This window comes from Xiphias gladius, chromosome 22, assembly GCF_016859285.1.
Source record: "Xiphias gladius isolate SHS-SW01 ecotype Sanya breed wild chromosome 22, ASM1685928v1, whole genome shotgun sequence".
In the NCBI taxonomy this organism is placed as follows: Eukaryota; Metazoa; Chordata; class Actinopteri; order Istiophoriformes; family Xiphiidae; genus Xiphias; species Xiphias gladius.
In genome coordinates this window covers 23684057-23702422 of record NC_053421.1, presented here as the reverse complement: position 1 = coordinate 23702422, position 18366 = coordinate 23684057, and the positions used below count along the sequence as shown (strand labels likewise).

The 18366-nt window shown below is 42.4% G+C and overlaps 1 protein-coding gene across 5 annotated transcripts in view; it reads right to left on the bottom strand.

Annotated features, from left to right (window-relative positions):
* The window catches only part of gabbr1a (gamma-aminobutyric acid (GABA) B receptor, 1a), a 68170-nt gene that overhangs the window by 36419 nt on the left and 13385 nt on the right, over positions 1-18366 (bottom strand). For 4 of the 5 annotated variants that reach the window (XR_005706360.1, XM_040116699.1, XM_040116700.1 and 1 more), the window contains exons 7-8: positions 10804-10964; positions 3055-3189 (exon numbers count right to left, since the gene is read on the bottom strand). Coding sequence is in view for 4 of the 5 variants with exons in the window: in XM_040116699.1 (XP_039972633.1) it covers positions 3055-3189; positions 10804-10964 (296 nt within the window). In the remaining variant the exon portion in view is untranslated. Of the gene's footprint in view, positions 1-3054; positions 3190-10803; positions 10965-11332; positions 11813-18366 lie in introns of those variants that run through there. The other variant, XM_040116702.1, reaches the window with a different exon arrangement.

The window sequence follows — 18366 nt, the reverse complement described above, 5'->3', positions numbered from 1 at the left end:
ACAAAATTGATGAAAAGTCAGGGGATCACCATAGTTATCAGGATACATTGTCTTGGAACCCTGAATGCTGTTGAGGTTGTTTAAATGTAATTTTCAATGCTGGGAGCACCACAAATTAAATTCCAATCAACTCAACTGTAGATAGAGGCCAATATCTCAGACACCAGGCAAAAATAAGACCAACAAAAAATTGGCATGGCTAGATACCGATAGAGCTAAGTGAGAAAATAGTTTTAGAGTTTGTCCAATCTGGTTTTTGCAGGAATGCATTAGCACCGTGTCTGGGAGAATGTAATCATTAAATGAGGTCCAAACCTTAAAGTGACCAAACTTAGAGAGCTGCAAGCTTTTCCCCATCTTAACACTGAAATACACCTTCACCAGACATGAAAACAGTGACAAAACTGTAACGGAGCAAAAAGCTGCTGTGGCAGAAATAGACCGATGTAGTAGTAGTCTGCAACAGACTGGCAAAGTTCCACGCCGAAGCTTCCCAAAGACCACGAACAATATCTCTCGATTCTCAGCTCGTCAGTTCTCCCGTGGCCTTGTAGTAGCAGATCAATGCTATGACTATGACTATGGCTTACAGTGCTTTTAAGAAAGGAGATGGGGGATCAAATTAAAAGCCCCTCCTTGATCAGCGTCCAGAAATGGAGGTTGCTTTTGCCTCCCCGGCGGTCTGATGAGGCTGCTTGTAATGCAACTCCTGCAGGCAGAACGCATACAGAAATAATTGAGTGTGGCGGTTAGGACGTTGCGCCAGTGTTGGCGTGTAGTAAAGAGAGACAGATCCCTTTGTGTGAGGGGAGAATCTACTGCTTGAGTTGAGGGAGTGAGGCGGAAATGAAGAGTGGGAGAGAGAGATGGTAGAGATGGAAAGGGGGGAAGGAAGGGATGAAGGAAGGAAAGAAGGGAAAAAGGGGCTGAAAGAGAGCAGACCAGCTCCAGGCAGCGACAACAGACAGAGAAAAGAGGAAGGCAGAGTTAAAAAGTGGAAAAGAGTTTTTAATGATGAGGAAAGAACTGGTGACAAAGAAAGACCAGACCAGAAACGAGAAAGAGGAGCGGATGCCAACCACTAGAACTGACTGTTCTCGATGACTAATCTCTCGATGAAACTTCAATTATAAGACAAAGCTAATAAGCAGAGCACTGTGAGTGACAGAGGAAGATCAAGGGAAGACAGAGAATGAAATAAACAAAATAAGCTCACTGATGAAAGCATAAAAAGCAAAAACATTTCCAAAAAATGACAGCAGCAGAGGACAGCATCAGATCTGTGGTGATTTATAGATCTGGAATGTGTTTGTACTCGTAATAAATGTATCATCATGCAGTATGTGAGGTCGGACAATATATTTTGTCCTCTTCTATAGTGTAGCTGTCAATGCAGTATTGTGAAACTGCCTTGTAAAGTCTCATCGCTAATTGAAGGTGCTTTATGGAGTATTTTAAAATCAATAAGCAACTGCAGCAGTGATTTGGGGAACTTAGAGTAATTACCAAAAGTACAAAAGATCATCATTTAGATGAATGTCAACAGCATCTACGGTATATTTTACATTGTTTGCCTGCACAAAGCAGAGGTCTGATATTGTTCCAGCACAAACAGAGCTGAAGGTTTCAGCGTCAGTGTCAATGTTTCATTTCAGATCATATCCCCCTCCGTGCTATCCAGAACAAAAAACCCAACAGAGACAGAAACACGGGACACGAGGCAATATTGTCTTCTCAGCTGTTTGTCTGGCATCTAGCTCTTGTTCTCTACGGAGGATCAGTGTGCTTATTACGCCACTTTGGACTAAATGCTCCCCCTCTATGATCCTCATGTAATGCCCTTGTGAAAGAAAGAGACAGGTTTTGTGGCAAATGTGGTCCTGATTTTAAGACATAACCTCTACATTGTTTAAACTATGATCTTCTCTATTTTCAGTATTAGGGTTGTGTTGTGGTTGAGAAGAAATAGTTCAGATGATGTGATTGGACAACACGAAACACAAAAAATGTTTATAGCTGTTCTGAACATCCACACCCGAAGGCGGCCACCATAGAGAGAAGAAATATGCGATAATCGCTAAACTACGGGGGTAACCGCGTACATTTTTAGACAGTTTTCATTCAGAGCGGTGCACTTTGTTGTATGTTCAAAAACTGAAAAAAACAATAGTTGTGTATAGAAGAAAATAAGAGGGCTTGAGAGAAAGTTTCAAACCCCGCTTACTGGCTCACCTCCACGCACCTGGCTAATTGCTGCGTGAAGTGGTTGTGAACGTCGAATGATCGGTTTCGGAAAGTTACAAACTAACTCCAGCTAAATACAGTGGAGGTGAATCCACAGACCTTGCTGTGAACTACTGGGATTGAAACAATTTTCTACTAAAGAAACAACCCCTGTGACATTGGGATCTGTGGATTTTCACGGGGAACGGGGCAACTGGAAAGAGATGCTGTTCAATTTTTAAATGTCATTTCTCAATTCTGTGAATCCTGCAAACGATATTCCCTTTACCTCCACTGTTTTGGGGTTTCAGCACACACAGACATCTCAAAATCACATAACACATAAAACCAAAACTATCTATTTTGCCTATACTTGTACACATTTTGCCAAATTGGCACCATTAAGTGAATTAGAAATTCCTGTTTGCAATGTACCTGTGGATGTATAAACAACCATCACCGGATTCCTTTGATACTGAAGAAAACTTGATGATTCTCAGGAAAGCTCTGGAGTTACATAAAGAGCATCTTTTTATATGTTTTTTAAGCAGATTTTTGGACATTCATCTGTGGTGGACATCGGAAGTTTGATATATTAGGGAAGTGAAAGTCACGCTTTAAAAAAAGTGTACCATGTCTGTGTGTTAAGGTTTGACTGAGTTATGACCTAGAGAAGGAGTACAAATCCTGACGCAAATTGCGGCACATGCCTCTCGTCTCTACCTCCAAGCCTCCCATTCACTAATGTGAAAACCTCTGGTTTAAAACGACAATAGACTGAAGCATGTCCTGAAGGTGTGTACTTGGTTATAAACGGCAAAAGACACCCACCACTATGAGGTTCCACATGCGAGCAGCTTCAGCCACTAGCGTGGAGACGCCGCTGCAGCCGGGCATCAGGACAATCTTGATGGGCTCGGTGTACAGAAGGTCATACAGCAACTTGGTGGCTTCGCCTGGGTCACACTGGAAGGACAAAATGAGAAAGTGTTTAATGGATGGACAGCTGAACAGACTGATGGGTGGATCAATAATAAGGAAGAGAAATGAACTGAGGTTTGGGATAGTGAGAAAAAGGGGCGAGAGCCAGGCGCGGGGGTGTAAAGGGGAGAAAATGGGAGACATAAGAATGAGGGAGACAGGTGGGTAGGGAAAAGCAAGAAACAAATGAGTGCTAGAGTGTGGGAGATGGAGGAAACTAAGCAGAAAGAGAAACCAGGAGAGAGTACATAAAGTAAAGGGAAATACATAGAAGTAGTAGGAGCGACAAAAAGGTCAATGCAATTGTGGAGAGAAAAGACAAGTAGGAGAAATAGAAGGACAAATCAGGGAAATGGAAAAACAAAACAGACGGGGGATGAGATAAAGTAACGGAAAATGGCACAAAAGTAGCAGGGAGCAGCAAACAAGCAGATGCAAATGTGACAAGCTGGAGGAAGAGAATAAAAAAATATTACCTGCATTGAGTCATTCAAACAACACCGATAATGACATAAAAACTGAAAGAAAGCCAGAAACCAAACAACGGAGAAGCTCAATGACCGCAGCAGCAGCCATCACAAGTCATTACAACCTTCCAATAAAGTCATTTACAGCATGTCTAGGTAGTGAAAGTGTGGCTGGAATGATCCATCACTGCTCTGTCAGCCAGATTACCGACAGGCCGTCACCGCTGCGCTGCTCATCAGAGTCGCAGATAAACTGTCCTGACACATCTAATGATTCAGCATGGACGAGGAGACATGGCTCGCAAGCACAAATACACAATTCAAGATTTAAAAAAAGCAAAACGACAAAAACACACAAACACACACACACACACACACACACTCCAGACGAGCGTCACAAACAATCGTGCCGAGGCCAATGATGGCTACGACCAAACATGGCTCCTAATTGGTGTTTTTGTCTCAACAGCCGAACTGTCTCTTTCAGGCAGCCCTGTGATTTTTCTGAGGAGATAATGACCACTCAAGACCCAGGAATATATGTGGAATAGCTGGGCTTCTTATTGATTGATGTGTTTTCCATTAACTCTAGATTGGGTGGAATTATAGTGGTGTCATGTCATTGCAGTAAAAGTCAAGATGATTATGTGCACTCAAATAATTCTGTCTGAGCCCTATTAAAGCAGAGCTCTAACTGCTGACATTCTCACTTAAATGTCTCTATATGCTTTTCTTTATTTGATCTCATCGAAGTAAGAAAATCTGCTTAAATAAGTAAGATTTCTGACCCTTTGATTTATTGGGCCACATAAAGACCTTCAGGACATGTTTCTTTAAGCCGTGCGTGTCTTCAGTGGTGATCAGCGTAGGCTGTGGGAAACCAAGGTCGCAGCATCTGTAAGTTGTTTTAACTGCTAAATCTGTGCCCGTTTCTGTATTAAAACTTTCGTCGGCATCCCCTTTAGCTTCAGTCTGCTCAGTGGCTTCCCACAGTAAAGTGATATAAAAGTGCATCATTTAGCGTCACCCTGTGAACTGCTGTCATCTTACCTAATGGGCTCTAACAAGTGCACATTAACTTTCAAACCTAGGCCATTACAACCAGTACAACACATCCCGTCCGTTAACAGCAAGCGCCTTTTTAAAAAAAAAAAAAAAAAACACACACACACCCACCACAATATAATAAATTTGCTGCGTTATTGTCTCCTGCACATTTTCTGAAAAGATGATTTCAAGCTTATCATTTAAGTCATGCTGACACTTATTTGTGCCCCAAAAAAAAAATGACAGCGATTGGAGCCAATTTTCATCTTTCAACAAGATCAGCATCTTTGGTCAGCTTGAAATTCTGTCCCTAGATAGTGAGCTGCTTTGGCCACATGTGACTACATTTGTTATTATTTAGCTCACCGCGTGAGTTTCAATTTCATAGTTTGATACTTTTTACTTTTTTACCACCGACCCACGAGATGCAGCCCTAAGTCAAACTTGCACAATTGGTACTATAGCCCGACCAATACAGGGTAATGGAGGCCAATACTGATATTGATTTTTGGGAGTTTAAAAAATATGGTGGCTATATACTGGCCAATAGTAAATTTTGAAAAACCTAAACACATATCATCATCAATCATCTTGATACAGATCCCTTAGATTTGTTTAAGAATTGTGACCAGGATACATAAGTGGGATCTTTTACAGTTGAAATACCAACTTTTCAGTGCTCTTTGTCGGACAGACTATGTAATGGTGACACTTTTTGTAAAATGACCTCAAACCTAGTTTGGTATTTCGGTGCGGAAATTTCTGATGGCTTCTCGGCCGACACACAACGATTTATATATATTTGCAATAAGCCATTATCAGCTGATTTTCATATTGATCTGGCAAATGTATTGGTCTAACTTTAGTACTATCAAAAGTCACATGAATATGTAATATATGTATTAATAGAGAGTCTTTTTCAAACAAGATGTCTCGTCATAATCATGTTCCAGGTACAACACACAGCAGTGTACATATCAAAACCTTAAAAATATGGTATGTCTGGACTGCCACAGCGGCCTACGGGCGTAAACCGCAACATCTCTTGTTTGAATCCGGCCAGGGACCTTTGTTGGACATCATCCCTCTGCCTTGCTCCCCACATGACCTGCCAGCCTCTCAATTGCTTTCTATCAATTAAAAAGCAAAATTTCCTTAAATACTAATTTTAAAAAAATTATATAAATAAACAAATCCCAGCACGGTACTTTCAAGCCCGTCTGGCAGTCCAACAATGTAATAAAACCTTGAAATCTTTATGTCCAACTTATCAAGTGTCTAACCCTCAAAAATAGTCCATTTGTTTGAATTTACCACACCAATCACAAAAACCAGGGTGGGTTTTGATGGGTTACACATGCCTGAGTGTTAGGTGGACATTGGGTCTAAAATTTTGCCATGACGGTTGCCGGTTGATCAACCAAAACAGGCAACAGAGGAAGTGCTTGGAAAGCTGTCTTTTACATCTTTGAACTCACTGACCAACAACAAAATAAATCTGTACAGAAATCCTGTTTACTTGTCATCTAAATATTGCCCTAAGCGGATTACTACTATAACTAATCAGAGTTTATGAGTGCATGCCTGTAAAATTACTCACAGAATCCATCTCCTTGCACTGCTGACCGTCCTCACTTCACTGGGTTAATAGCATTATTACTGACTGGGAAAGCAGCTTCACAATATTGATGTTATAAAGGAAAAGGCAGCCTTGTGCAATGCGGGGCCGAGAGGCTGCAGGCCCCCCCCCCAATCAATCGCTACACAGGCTGATTTCACAGACCACTGCCTCCACTTTGGTGTTTCTTGGTAAAATCATCAGCTGCAGTGTTCAGCTGGTTAAAAACCCGAAGCCCGTCGGGCGTCCATTGCATGCAGTTGCCTATTCCTCATAAAACCCAATCGCTGCGTTATCTTCATGGGAGGGAGTTGCAGACTGACTCGCAGACCTTTTTAAACACTGTCTTTTCCCGAAGGTTATTTGTGTTCTTTGTCGCTCTGGCTGTGCTTTTTAGTTTCCTGGTGTGACCGTGTTTTAACTTTACCCTGATGAGCAGTAATTAATGACTAGACTGATTACCTCTGAATTATTTAATCAATCTATCTTGACCATCCAACATCACGGCTTTTAATAACAGCTTGTTTTAATGATTATTTTTCCAAATTGCTCACTGCCAATAACGTGTCGAAATTAGAGTTAAATTAAAAAGTGAAGATTCTGACCTTTTAGAGGTCATATAAGTATTCAAACCAAAACAAGGCCCTATTATCCTTTGACTTGTTTAATCAAAATTATGTTTCTACATATTGTCTAGCTGTCAGACAAAACATTTTAGAATGCTTTATTTCTTTTGGACTGCAACAAAGCTGGCAAACAGTGTAGAATGTAGAGTTTAAATATAGTTACAGTAGCAGGCTTGGCTGCAACGCGTAAATTTAAAAAGATAAATAAATAAAGGAGAATTATAGCCAAATATTTGCTGGGAAAATATAATGGCATGCATTACTGGGAAAATAAATTTTATTGGGTGATACAACAGTGGCAAAAAGCAATCACTAGTAGACAAACATCACACAGAATAGCTTAAAAATGCCTAAATCGACCCTGTATAAAATAAGGGTCCTTTAGATGTCTGAATGAAATGCGTGACATTTGTAAGACTATGGCTCATGACGCTCGAATAAATCTTAAATTCTGGTATCACAACCCTTCAAAGTTAATCTAAGAGCAAACACAGAAGGAAGTCTAGTCTTTTTTTCAGGGAACAAATTTAGCTGTTTCACCCCTAACAGTGACTTATTCCAGCCTTACTCCACAGTAAAAGGTAATATGAAAAGGTTAACAGGCTGCGAAGGTATATAATGAATGGGGTCTATTCTTGAACACAATTGCAGAATGGCATCAGACTCTATACTCTAACCTCTCAGTCATTCGGCGATTCTATAAGCATAAGAAGAAGAAGAAAAAAAACCTTTGGTAGCAAAAATGGGAACACGATGCTCTAAGAGGTGTAAAACCACACAGTCTCCCTTATGAAAGAAAAAATAGAGAGAGAAAACAGGGATGTTGGCGGGTATGCAATAAAAGCTGAGGAATATCTGCTATTCTTGGAGGTCTGCCTTCTACAACCCTCTGGGGTCATCACCATTTCCACTTTCATTCCTATCCCACCTTGGCTCATGACAGCACCTGGATTGACGGCCCGGATGCCCTTCACATACAAATTCACATTCACTCTCACACATACGCACAGACACACACACACACACACACACACACACACACACACACACATTAGTGCAAGTGTGTGTACACAGCCATAAAAGTACACTCGTGTAGCACCAGCACTTCTGACGCTGCTCTAGGTGCTGAAATTCCCAGAGATAATATCAGTGTCGATGTTAACATGCCAATGTAGGATTTCCAATCAGTCAAACCCGGGCCGCGAGAAGCTTTGACAGGAACTGAGGGGTCCCTTGGCTGGCAAGAATGGGAGAGGACACTGCCTTGTCATAATACACTTTGTAATTACACTCCGGACGGAATAATACAAAAAGAGTGTGAAGAGGGGATAAGATAAGGGCCTGGGGGACAGCGTATGTGTTGAATCTCTCTATAGAGCAGCTATATCGCCTAATATCCTCATAATTACGTCTGGCACCCCACGCCAGGCTTGTATGCCAACGGACATGTATGAGGACCAGTGATGAATTGCGGTTGTGCCACAGAGGATGGGAAAATGTGTCACGGCTGCCAATTAAAATAAAGGGCGGAAGTGGGGGAAGCACCTTGTTTCGCCATTTCTCCCGAATCTCAGCTGTCTCACTCCATCACTGTTAATAATTGATCAAAGTTTGCAGCCTCTGCTTTGATATATCCATGGCAACGGCCTGCCCGAGGAGCGTGCGCGCCTGCACGCACCGAATGTGCGCGCGTGCGCACACGTCTGTCCGTGCGTGAGGACATCTCAGCAGGCTGTAAATAGTCTGACGCTGTCGCCAGGACAGCCAGAGAAACAAGCCGTCTGCTGCCACAGGGTATCTGCATCCATTAAAAGGACAGGCTGGGATTAAGTGTTGAGCTTCATGAATATTGTATGATGTTGAACAAGCCGAGGACATCGTTTGATACTCCCAACTCTAATGGTCACAAACTGGTGTGTGTGTCTGTGTGTGTTTACACACCTGTTTGCCAAATCCAAGTCGGACTCTAATGCATCTCTAGCATTCAACACTGCTGTAAAGACTTTTAAGACACAACAAAAGTTGATCATTATGATAACTAATTCAGGTCGAGTGTTCCTGCCGCATAATTAGACTTCTCCAGCCCTGAATTTGGGATGGAAGCAAACAACACCCTTGTCCTAATCTCGCAGTTAAACAAAGGGTTTGTGCTCACAAGGTGGAAATCCCTCTGACCAAACATGTCATAATAACTGGATGTAAATATCATAGCTAATTAATCCCTTTTTCGTATAATTGCTTTTCTGCCTCTCAGAGGGTAAGATCCTCATTACTATCCCAGCCAGGTGAAAAACGCTTGCAATCAGAGAGGGGAAAAAAAAAAAACCTCATTCCAAACACACTGTACCCAGAGCAGAAGCAATAAATCCCCCTCCCCTTGACTTGATTCAAGGAATTAACCGGCGTCACTCAGACAATGTTGTACCAGCCTCTTTGAGCTGTTCTATTCAAAGGATCTGCATCTATTTCTCGAGCCGGAGGCGCCAGTGACTCCCGAAGCACGAGGAGTGATGCTTTCCCAATCCCCTATGAAATATGTTCATGCAGTTGCTTTATCTTTATGTTTATGGCAGCTACATCTGCAGCCGCCTGCTTCACTACACTCGTAATCAGAGGAGGCGCACACACACAGGCACACGCAAACATTTGATATGTTTGGCATTTGATTGCAAAAAAAAAAAAAAAAACCACACGGTGTATGCATGACAGAATGTGAATAAGCAGGCTCTGCATACATCCAGCGTATGGATTCTAACACACACATTTCCACAGAGCTGAGACCTTATTTGTTTCTGTGGTTTGCTTCAAGAGTAACTGTGTTGCCATGCCAACTCTCTCTCTCTCTCACACACACACACACGCACACACACACACACACACACACACACACACACACACACAACCACACGTACTCTCACTCTCTCCCCCTGCTATTCTGTTTAACAGGATTCCAATGCAGAGCCTTGTACACCAATCAGAATAAAGCTCGTAGCAAATTTCCAACCAGTCCCAGTGCAGTTAACCGTTTGGTGCCAGGCATGCATCTCCACTCATCCCTCTCTTGAGAAAAACGGTTCCTTTTGGGGGGGGGGGGACTTTCAGAATAACACTTAAGACGTGCAGCAACAAGCCGCAAATGGAACCTTTTTTTTTTCTTTTTACAAAGATAAATAATGCGCTTTTTGATTAAAGTCTTTACGAGTGTGGTGGGTGGTAAACTGGGGCAGCGAGGGGAAATGAAACCAGTGGGAGGCGGATATTGGATTTCTACTGGTTGATAATGCTGACATTTTTAAAATACCACCGTGATTAATGATTGATGAGCAACGAGCAGGAGGTGGGCTTGTTCACTTAACAAAAAGCAGCATCTGTACTGGGTAATGGCGCCCCCCCCCCCCAGCTTCAAGCAGAGCGAGGACTTCAGGGTTGGTTATCAGTGGAGTGTCCTTTTAGGAAAGCTCTTCTTGGAGATCTGAGACTTGGGAAAAAAAAGACGAGGGTTTTGTTTTTGTTTTGGTTTTTTTTGAAAAAAAAGCAGCATGCCCTTTTGTTCTGGCAGACTAAAATTGCAAATGCCCGCCACTGCTCCTGACAAAACTATGGTAACGAAAATAAAAAACCACACTCCACAAAGTCAGAAAAACCGCTGCTGATGGCGAGAGGAAACATCCTAATTAAGCCCCAGAGCGGTGGCAAGCGATACAGGCTGCAGCCCACAAGATGACAAAAGTCAGTCACTCCACGTGATATTTAGAGAGGCACATCATTAGATCCCTCGCGGACTGACACCGCACATCACGTAAGTGCGCGCCACCTCCGACCGTCCTCCACATGCACTCACCATGCTGTCGTAGTGGATGAGCTCCAGCTCGTAGTCGGGCAGGATGTCGCTCCGGTTGTTCACCAGGTCCAGGGCCATCTGAGCGGAGGGCATACACGCCTGGCCGCCCGGCCAGCCGCCGCTCATGGGGAACAGCGCTCCGATGTACAGCTTCTTCTTGCCTGCGGACGGCCGTGGCCAGAGGAGGAGAAGGACGGTGAGAGACGCCCGGAGGAGCATCGCTCGGCCGCGGGTCGCGCGGGTCGCCCGCGGCGGGCTTCCGCTCATCGCCGGCGCGGCTCGAGGTGAGCTGGACCCCGGTGCTGCAGCGGGGTCGAGCGGGGGGCAAAGGGGGTTTTTAGTGTGCGACTTCGGCGACTGAAATTTAGGCGAACTCAACACGTGTCCGGCTCCTTGGAAAAGAAAAACACAGAAACGAGTTTGGATATTGTGCCGAACTTTGCAGATATTGTGTGAACCCACTATTTACTTCAAGCGAGCCGAGTAAAGAATCGTATAATTTAGTCGTACAGGACTTGCGGGATATTACCGGGACAAAGCCAAAACACGCTCCGGCGAGTCTTTACTTCGCGGAGCTCGTAGGGATCACGCGAGGACACGGCGCAAGTTCCCAACGAACCTCAGTCCCGCGGTCCAACAGCGTGTCTGCGCAAGTCCACGCAGGCGGCGTGGCGCTAAGCTAACGCATCGTTCCCCGCTGGCGGTCAAGCGTGAATACTGGACGGCGCGTCGCCTGGCTCGCGACTTTTACGCGAAAACGACGCGCTGGAGTCCGCGCGGGGGGGACCCGTAAGCCGGGTCATTTGAGTGTGAATCGGGAGCTGCTGCTGGAAAAAAAAGCGAACGAAGAAAAACGAAGCGCGGAGCGTAAACCGAGCGCTGAAGCATCGGACATATAGCGGGGCCACTTCTCCCCCTGTAACGCAGCCGTATTCCAACGGACGAAGCGATTTTGCCGCGGAAAAGCAGGCGCGCCAGAGCTCTGCGACTGATCCACTGCAGCACCGACTGAGCGTGTGTGTGTGTGTGTGTGTGTGAGTGAGAGAGAGAGATATATACAGAGAGAGAGAGAGAGAGAGAGAGTCAGGACAAGTCTAAAATGTATAGGGAGGGGGGGCAAAATCTCCTCAAACATTTTGTAATGAGTTACACCTGGGGCTTAACTTGAACGGTACATCCATCCCGCAAGATTCCCACACAACCTCATTTTGTCACATTTGCTTCTTTCCGTTTGGCCTCTAACTCCGTCTCTTGCTGCAGCTGCTGGCGTACACTGTTGGCTAGGGCATCCATAATCAATTTCTGATCAGTGCACCAGCAGCTCCATGCGGCTACCTGGGTTAAAGGCTAATTAAACAAAAAACAAAACTGTTAAACACCCAGAGGAGTCAGATTTGTCGCCTCCGGGTAAGCAGGAATTTGGTCATTTGCAGGTGTCGGTACAGAGCTGATCAACCTGGTGAAAATGAATACCACAACATCAATAATGAAGAATTTTTTCTGATATTGATTAATATGATGATTTGGCAGCTGTACGCAATACACGATTTGATTAGTTTTCAATTAGGATTTGCTCAGAGTTCATTGGGAATGTTACAATTTTTTAAAGAGATAACAGAATGTGATCATATATTGTCACGATTCAATTCCACTAAAAGTCGCTAAACAACTATGGCTCATCTCATGTCTGTATTAAAAACTGGGCTGAATTCTTTTTGATATATTCTAGATTACATATAAGTAATGCTTGATTTCAATGACCACATTTTAATGTGTAGTTAGATGTGGGGCTGCAACTAAAGATTGTTTTCATAATCAAATAATCAGCCCTTTACTTTTTCTATTAATCTTAATTCTATTGTCTTTTAAATGTCATAGAATAACAAAATGCCACCAGAATTTCCTGAAGCCCAATGTGACTTCTTTAAATTGCTTGTTTTGTTGGAGCAACAGTCCATGATTCGAGTTTCAGTGATTCAGTTTACACATAAAACGACGAAAACCAGCAAATCCTCACAACTTGGAAGCTCAAACTAGGTTATGTTGGGCATTTTTGCATGAAATTTAACCTGAACAATCAGTCACTCATCAGAACAGCCGCCAGTACATTTTCTGTCAATCAACTAATCAGTTAATTGACCTGTTTGTAGTCAGATCAGATTAAATGAACTGCATTGCTGCCACTGCGCACAATAAGTGTATGTACAACAAACTGCAGTTTAGCATCTCACCAGCTCACTGAAAACAGTAGCAATGTGCATATACATATATATTCTATATTAGGATGAATTCATGAACAACATGTACAACAAACCAGTGGGGCTGTATGGTAAGAAGCAATGTAGCTGAACGAAATCAACGATAAACCAGTAACTAAAAAAATGACAGTATGAGTGGATGCAGAAATCATGTGTTATTAATGCAATGCTGAACATCAAGCTACGTCAAGCTAATATGTGATATGTAAAGTATAAAGCAATTATTAGGCATTGTTATTATTATTGTTATTATTATTATTATTAGGTATTTTGTGAAAAAAACAAAGTACTGGACAAATCTGAATTTTGAACTGACGATGGCACTAGTTGAAAAGTTAAATAATCACAAACATTTTTAAAATTCATCCTGCGGGGTAACATGAGCGTCTCCACCAAATTTTGTGGCAATTATCCACCAGCTGTTAAAACATTTCACTAAAAAACACAAATGTGAGCCACATGGTGGCGCTACAGGGAAAGCCGGGGCATCACCAGAGTTAGCAGGATTCATCCTCTGGGAACCATGAATGTCTGTACAAAATTATATGGAAATCCATCCGATAGTTGTTCAGATATTTAAGTCTGGACCAAAGTGGTGGACCAGTCGACTGACAAACCAACATCACAAGCCCTGGAGGTGGCGCTATTGCTAAAAACTCCGCTCTTAGGGCCTGCACGATCAACTGCAGTCATTTAATGCTTTTGAGACAATTATATGTGGCATGAAGAATGTTCAGATTTCAACCAAATCTAGCCTGAGTGTAACCGAAATCCCTCAGTGCTGTTTGACTTGCAAATGCTTTCTGTGCTACCACACACGAGTGAAGTGCATCCACCTCTGCTAATACATAGACCATTTCATCTCTACCCCCCCCCCCCTCGTCCTCCACGGCCAAGTCTATAAAATGCTACAGAGGCTACTTTGAGAAATCAGCACAAAAAAAAAAAAAAAAGTGGTAGGTGGTATCTCATGGCTGATTTTATTTGCCTTCATCCCTTATCCGAGAAGCGCATAGACAGTGATGTTGTTGGTGGGGAAAAGAGAGACACTGGACTCTCTGCGCACCTGCTGTTTGAACCCTCTGTTCACACCGCAGTCCGTATCTGTATCTCTGACACACAAAGACACACGATCTCACACACACACACTCGCACCTTTTCACACATAAAAAACAGCTAGTTTTCATTTGTGTCCTTCTCTAAAAAAATCAACTTTTTTTTTTGTGGAGATACGTCTGCCAACATCATTTGATATCACTCAGTCCTTTCAGGAATGCCACAACTAAAGGTTAACAACTCATCACCTAAGGAGAAGTGGAGACTTACTGAGGTGGCAGGGTGACAGTGCATTTTGCCATTTTCATTGCAGCCTACAGTATTTGGATTATTGACTACACTTTTATTCCATTTCATGCCCGTGTTTTTGCAGCTCCCATGTAAGTGCTCAAATTGCAATGTAATGTTTGTGTTAAAGTTCGCTTTTGAAAATTACTTATTGCAGCAATTGAGGAGAAGACCATTATTTCTCCAGTCTAAATTAAAAGCCCTCTGTAGTTAGGCAATGGAATATGACTATTATATAACTCTGGTTCATTACCCAAATCTCATTATCTGGATATCTCCTTGTCGCAGATGTATTCAGATCCAGCTGCTAACAAGCCCTCGCAGGCTGAGGTGAGTGTAGTGATCATCTGCTGGTATTTGCCTTCCGCTTCCACCTCCTCATCCTCACCGCCACACGTTGACCCATCCAACACAGTATCAATTATTCAGTCGTGAACTTTATATGCTGTTTCACTCCATAAGCCTGCAGCCAACACAGGCGAGATGCACCAGCATCGGGCAGCGGATTGGTAACAGCCCCCATGGTAGCAAATGCCACATTCAGAGAAGACATTAGCTGTTGCACAGCCTGGAAAAGATGCAATGGAGACACAAGTGTCGTAACATGTTGCTGAGCCGCTTTAATGAGGAGATTGTACTGTATATTTGTGTTTCTGCAGCTTGCACACTGGGCATCTGTCACGATAATGGCCTGTTTTCCTCCTGGCAGATGTTATAGTGGGGAAAATACTGTTTTGAATGTTTCTTTTTTTAACACAATTGCCAGATTACATCGTCCTCCACCTGCAGAGCGCATTTATTCAGGGAGCAATCTGAATCATTGTAAAAATGCTCTGACAAAATATATTGCGTAAAATCAGTCAGACTGTTGCGAGCCCCGAGGCGTTGAAGTTTTGTAGACGTAAGGCTTTTCCACAATGCTGACGGTACAAGTCATATGCCGTTTCTTTGTGCAGAGATCACACTTTGGCGTTTCGGAATCCATTCTTTCTGGACGTTCAAGTTCGAGGTGAAAACTCGAGCCGCATTTATACATTGAAGGGTCAGTATTAGTGGCTCATAGTGGAATGAAGACTTATTAGCAGGGCCCATAATGTTGACCAGTTGGGTAGAAAAATACAGTTTGTTATGCTGTAAAAGCGCTAACTTAAATACAGTATCATTATTACATAATTTCTCCTGCAGCAGCACAGTACACACTACGTTGTTCCCAGTACTCTGCAGCATCTCACTTATGAGAATAATATATATGGCCTGAATATCAGGTTGGAGGGAAGTCTGTTAAGAATAATAAGTTATTCAAATACCCTGCCACGCGGGAATAACTCCGTAGCAACATTTGTTAACCAATTGTGTATTTTTATGAAGATAACTCTGAAAACAGAATATCTTCTGCTCAATCACTATCTTTTTCACTTAATTTTTCTGACTGCCAAACTGTCATATTCACCAGCTTTCAAAATCCATTATTACAAGGCTCAAACTCAAAATTTCCATCAGGTGAGCAGTGTGAATAAATCACAGGACACATAAGGTGAATCTTTTTTTTTTTTTTTTTTTACTTTTTGGGGTAAGAGTCTCACAGAACCTACAGTACTCACTGTATGAAGTAGTACTTATGAAGAGTTTTACTCGTTGCATTTTTGACATCCTGTGATACTGTACAGATAACACGTGGCCCACAGCTACAATCCCTATGACACAACCCATCTCTTGAAGAATAGACGTGGCAATACACAGTATATTTTTTCTTATTTTTTAAACAATTCCCATTAGTCCACAAGTTCAAAACCAACAATGGACTCATCCAACTACAAAGTCTGTTATGGCTTATTAAAAAAACAATATATAAAAAAAAAAAAAAATCAGTGAGCTTTCATGTGCCTTGATTACAAGGAACATGGGCAGTTTGAGTCAATCCCAAATCCACTGTCCTGCTGCCGTGAACACTCCTCCGGTGCAGCAAGTATGTATTAATTCACCACTGAAAATAATCCCCAACAAATACAGGTTTTGTTCATGTCTGAGCAACATTTGCTTTTAACTACCCAATTTTATTGAATTACTTTATAAAAAAATAAACTACGTTTGTTAGGCATAGGGCTGCAACAAACGATTATTGTCTTAAGTGACTGATCAACGGATTATTTTTCCAATTAATTGATTATTCGTTAAGTCTATGGAACCTCAAAAAACTGTTTAAAAACGTCCGCTACAACTTTGCAGAGCTGAACATGATGTCCTCTAACGTCTTTGCTTTGTTTAACCAAGTCCAAAAAACCCCCCAAAATATTTAATTTACAATGGTTTATTTTCTAATTGCATGTGACAAAGAAAACCAGGAAATCCTCTAATTTGAGAGGCTGGAATCAGGGAACGTTTGGCATTGTTTCACTGTTTTTGCTTAAGAAAATCTACTGAAATGATTAAACAATTATCAGAATAGTTGCTGATTATTTTTCTCCTGATCGACTGATAGATTCATTGACTAGCTTTAGGTAGGAAATCATCAGGAGGCACAAAAAGACAAAAACATGCTTTAATGCTTGTTTGCAATTCTGAAGTCTAGAGTAGCTGCAGAGTTTGTATAGAAGGTGCTTGTTATGCCCTGGTTGTTTGCTGATTTGTTAGTATTCCTTGTGTACTTGTGGTTTTGTTAGACTGGTCTTGGAGAAAACAGATAAACTAAACATGCAATACTACTGCATATATGGCACACACGCACACACACACACACACACACACACAGACACAGAGTAGAGCAGACACAGACAGGAGCAGGGTATTAACCTTTCTCCCGCTGAGGAGGCAGTAAGTGGGTGGTGATGGCACATGGAGTGGAGAGAGAGAGAGAGAGAGCAGAGCCAGAGGGAGGTCAGCATTGAGACAGCAGATAGAAATTTCTATTTGCGGAAACAGTGTTCTCTGCTGCTTTGTTAATTATGTGTTTGTCAAGTCTGTCCGTGACATTTGGAAAGTTTTTTTCATCAAGCAACTTACGGGCTTACTTACATAAAACTATATATCGAGTCCGGTGTTGCATATCGCACGTGCACAGACAAGTGTGAAGGTGTGCATCGACAGTGCGTGTACCCTTTGAGAAAAGGAGTGTTTGGCTTATGAAAGGCTAGCACAGGTTTGTGCCCTAATTCACTGGAGTAACCGTGCAGTGTTCGGAGCCTTCCAAGGATTGTTGCTAGTGTATGATTCAATATCTGGCCAATGCCTAAAATGGTGACATAGACATGCAGGAGGGCTTAGCCGTCCTGCAACAGCAACAAATGTATTTATCACCCTTGCCAGGAGTCAGATAAAATGTCTGTACTAGTGGATGTTTTGACTCCCTTATTTTTTCAGGGAAGGCTGACTAAGCACACTAGTTCACTTTCAGAAATGACCCGCCGCAAACCCGTACACTTTTCCTCTCGCAGCAACGGAAATACGCTGTTCGAGTGGCGCTGCATGCAGGACTGGGGTGAGAGAACAGAATATTTCACACCTGATTATATTTATACCTACACGGTGACAAACCCACAGCTTGTCTTATTCTCTCCTTTTTCCAAATCCCCTCCCTAGTCTTAGAGGGCAGGAGCATGGCAAAAACGATTAGCAACAACCTAATAAGAACAGACAATTTTCATTACAACTTTGGCATGAAAATTAACTGAAGACATAAGGGGGTTAGTTTGGATGAGTTGAATTTAAAATGCTACCTCACTAATGATGCTAATGAGCAAATTAAACATTCTTAATCTCTCTCAAAGCACTTTCTCAATGCTTTGATTCATAAAAAGGCGGCTCAATACTCACGGGTAGAAAAAAAATGTCCGCATGTAATGTCTGCTAAAGAACTGGAGAAAATGCTGTGAGCCTGTGTATGTTTTTGAATATTAGATGTGAGAACAAATTTCTTTAACTTCTTTAAATGAGTTTAAAGCTTCACCTGAAATTGAACTATAAT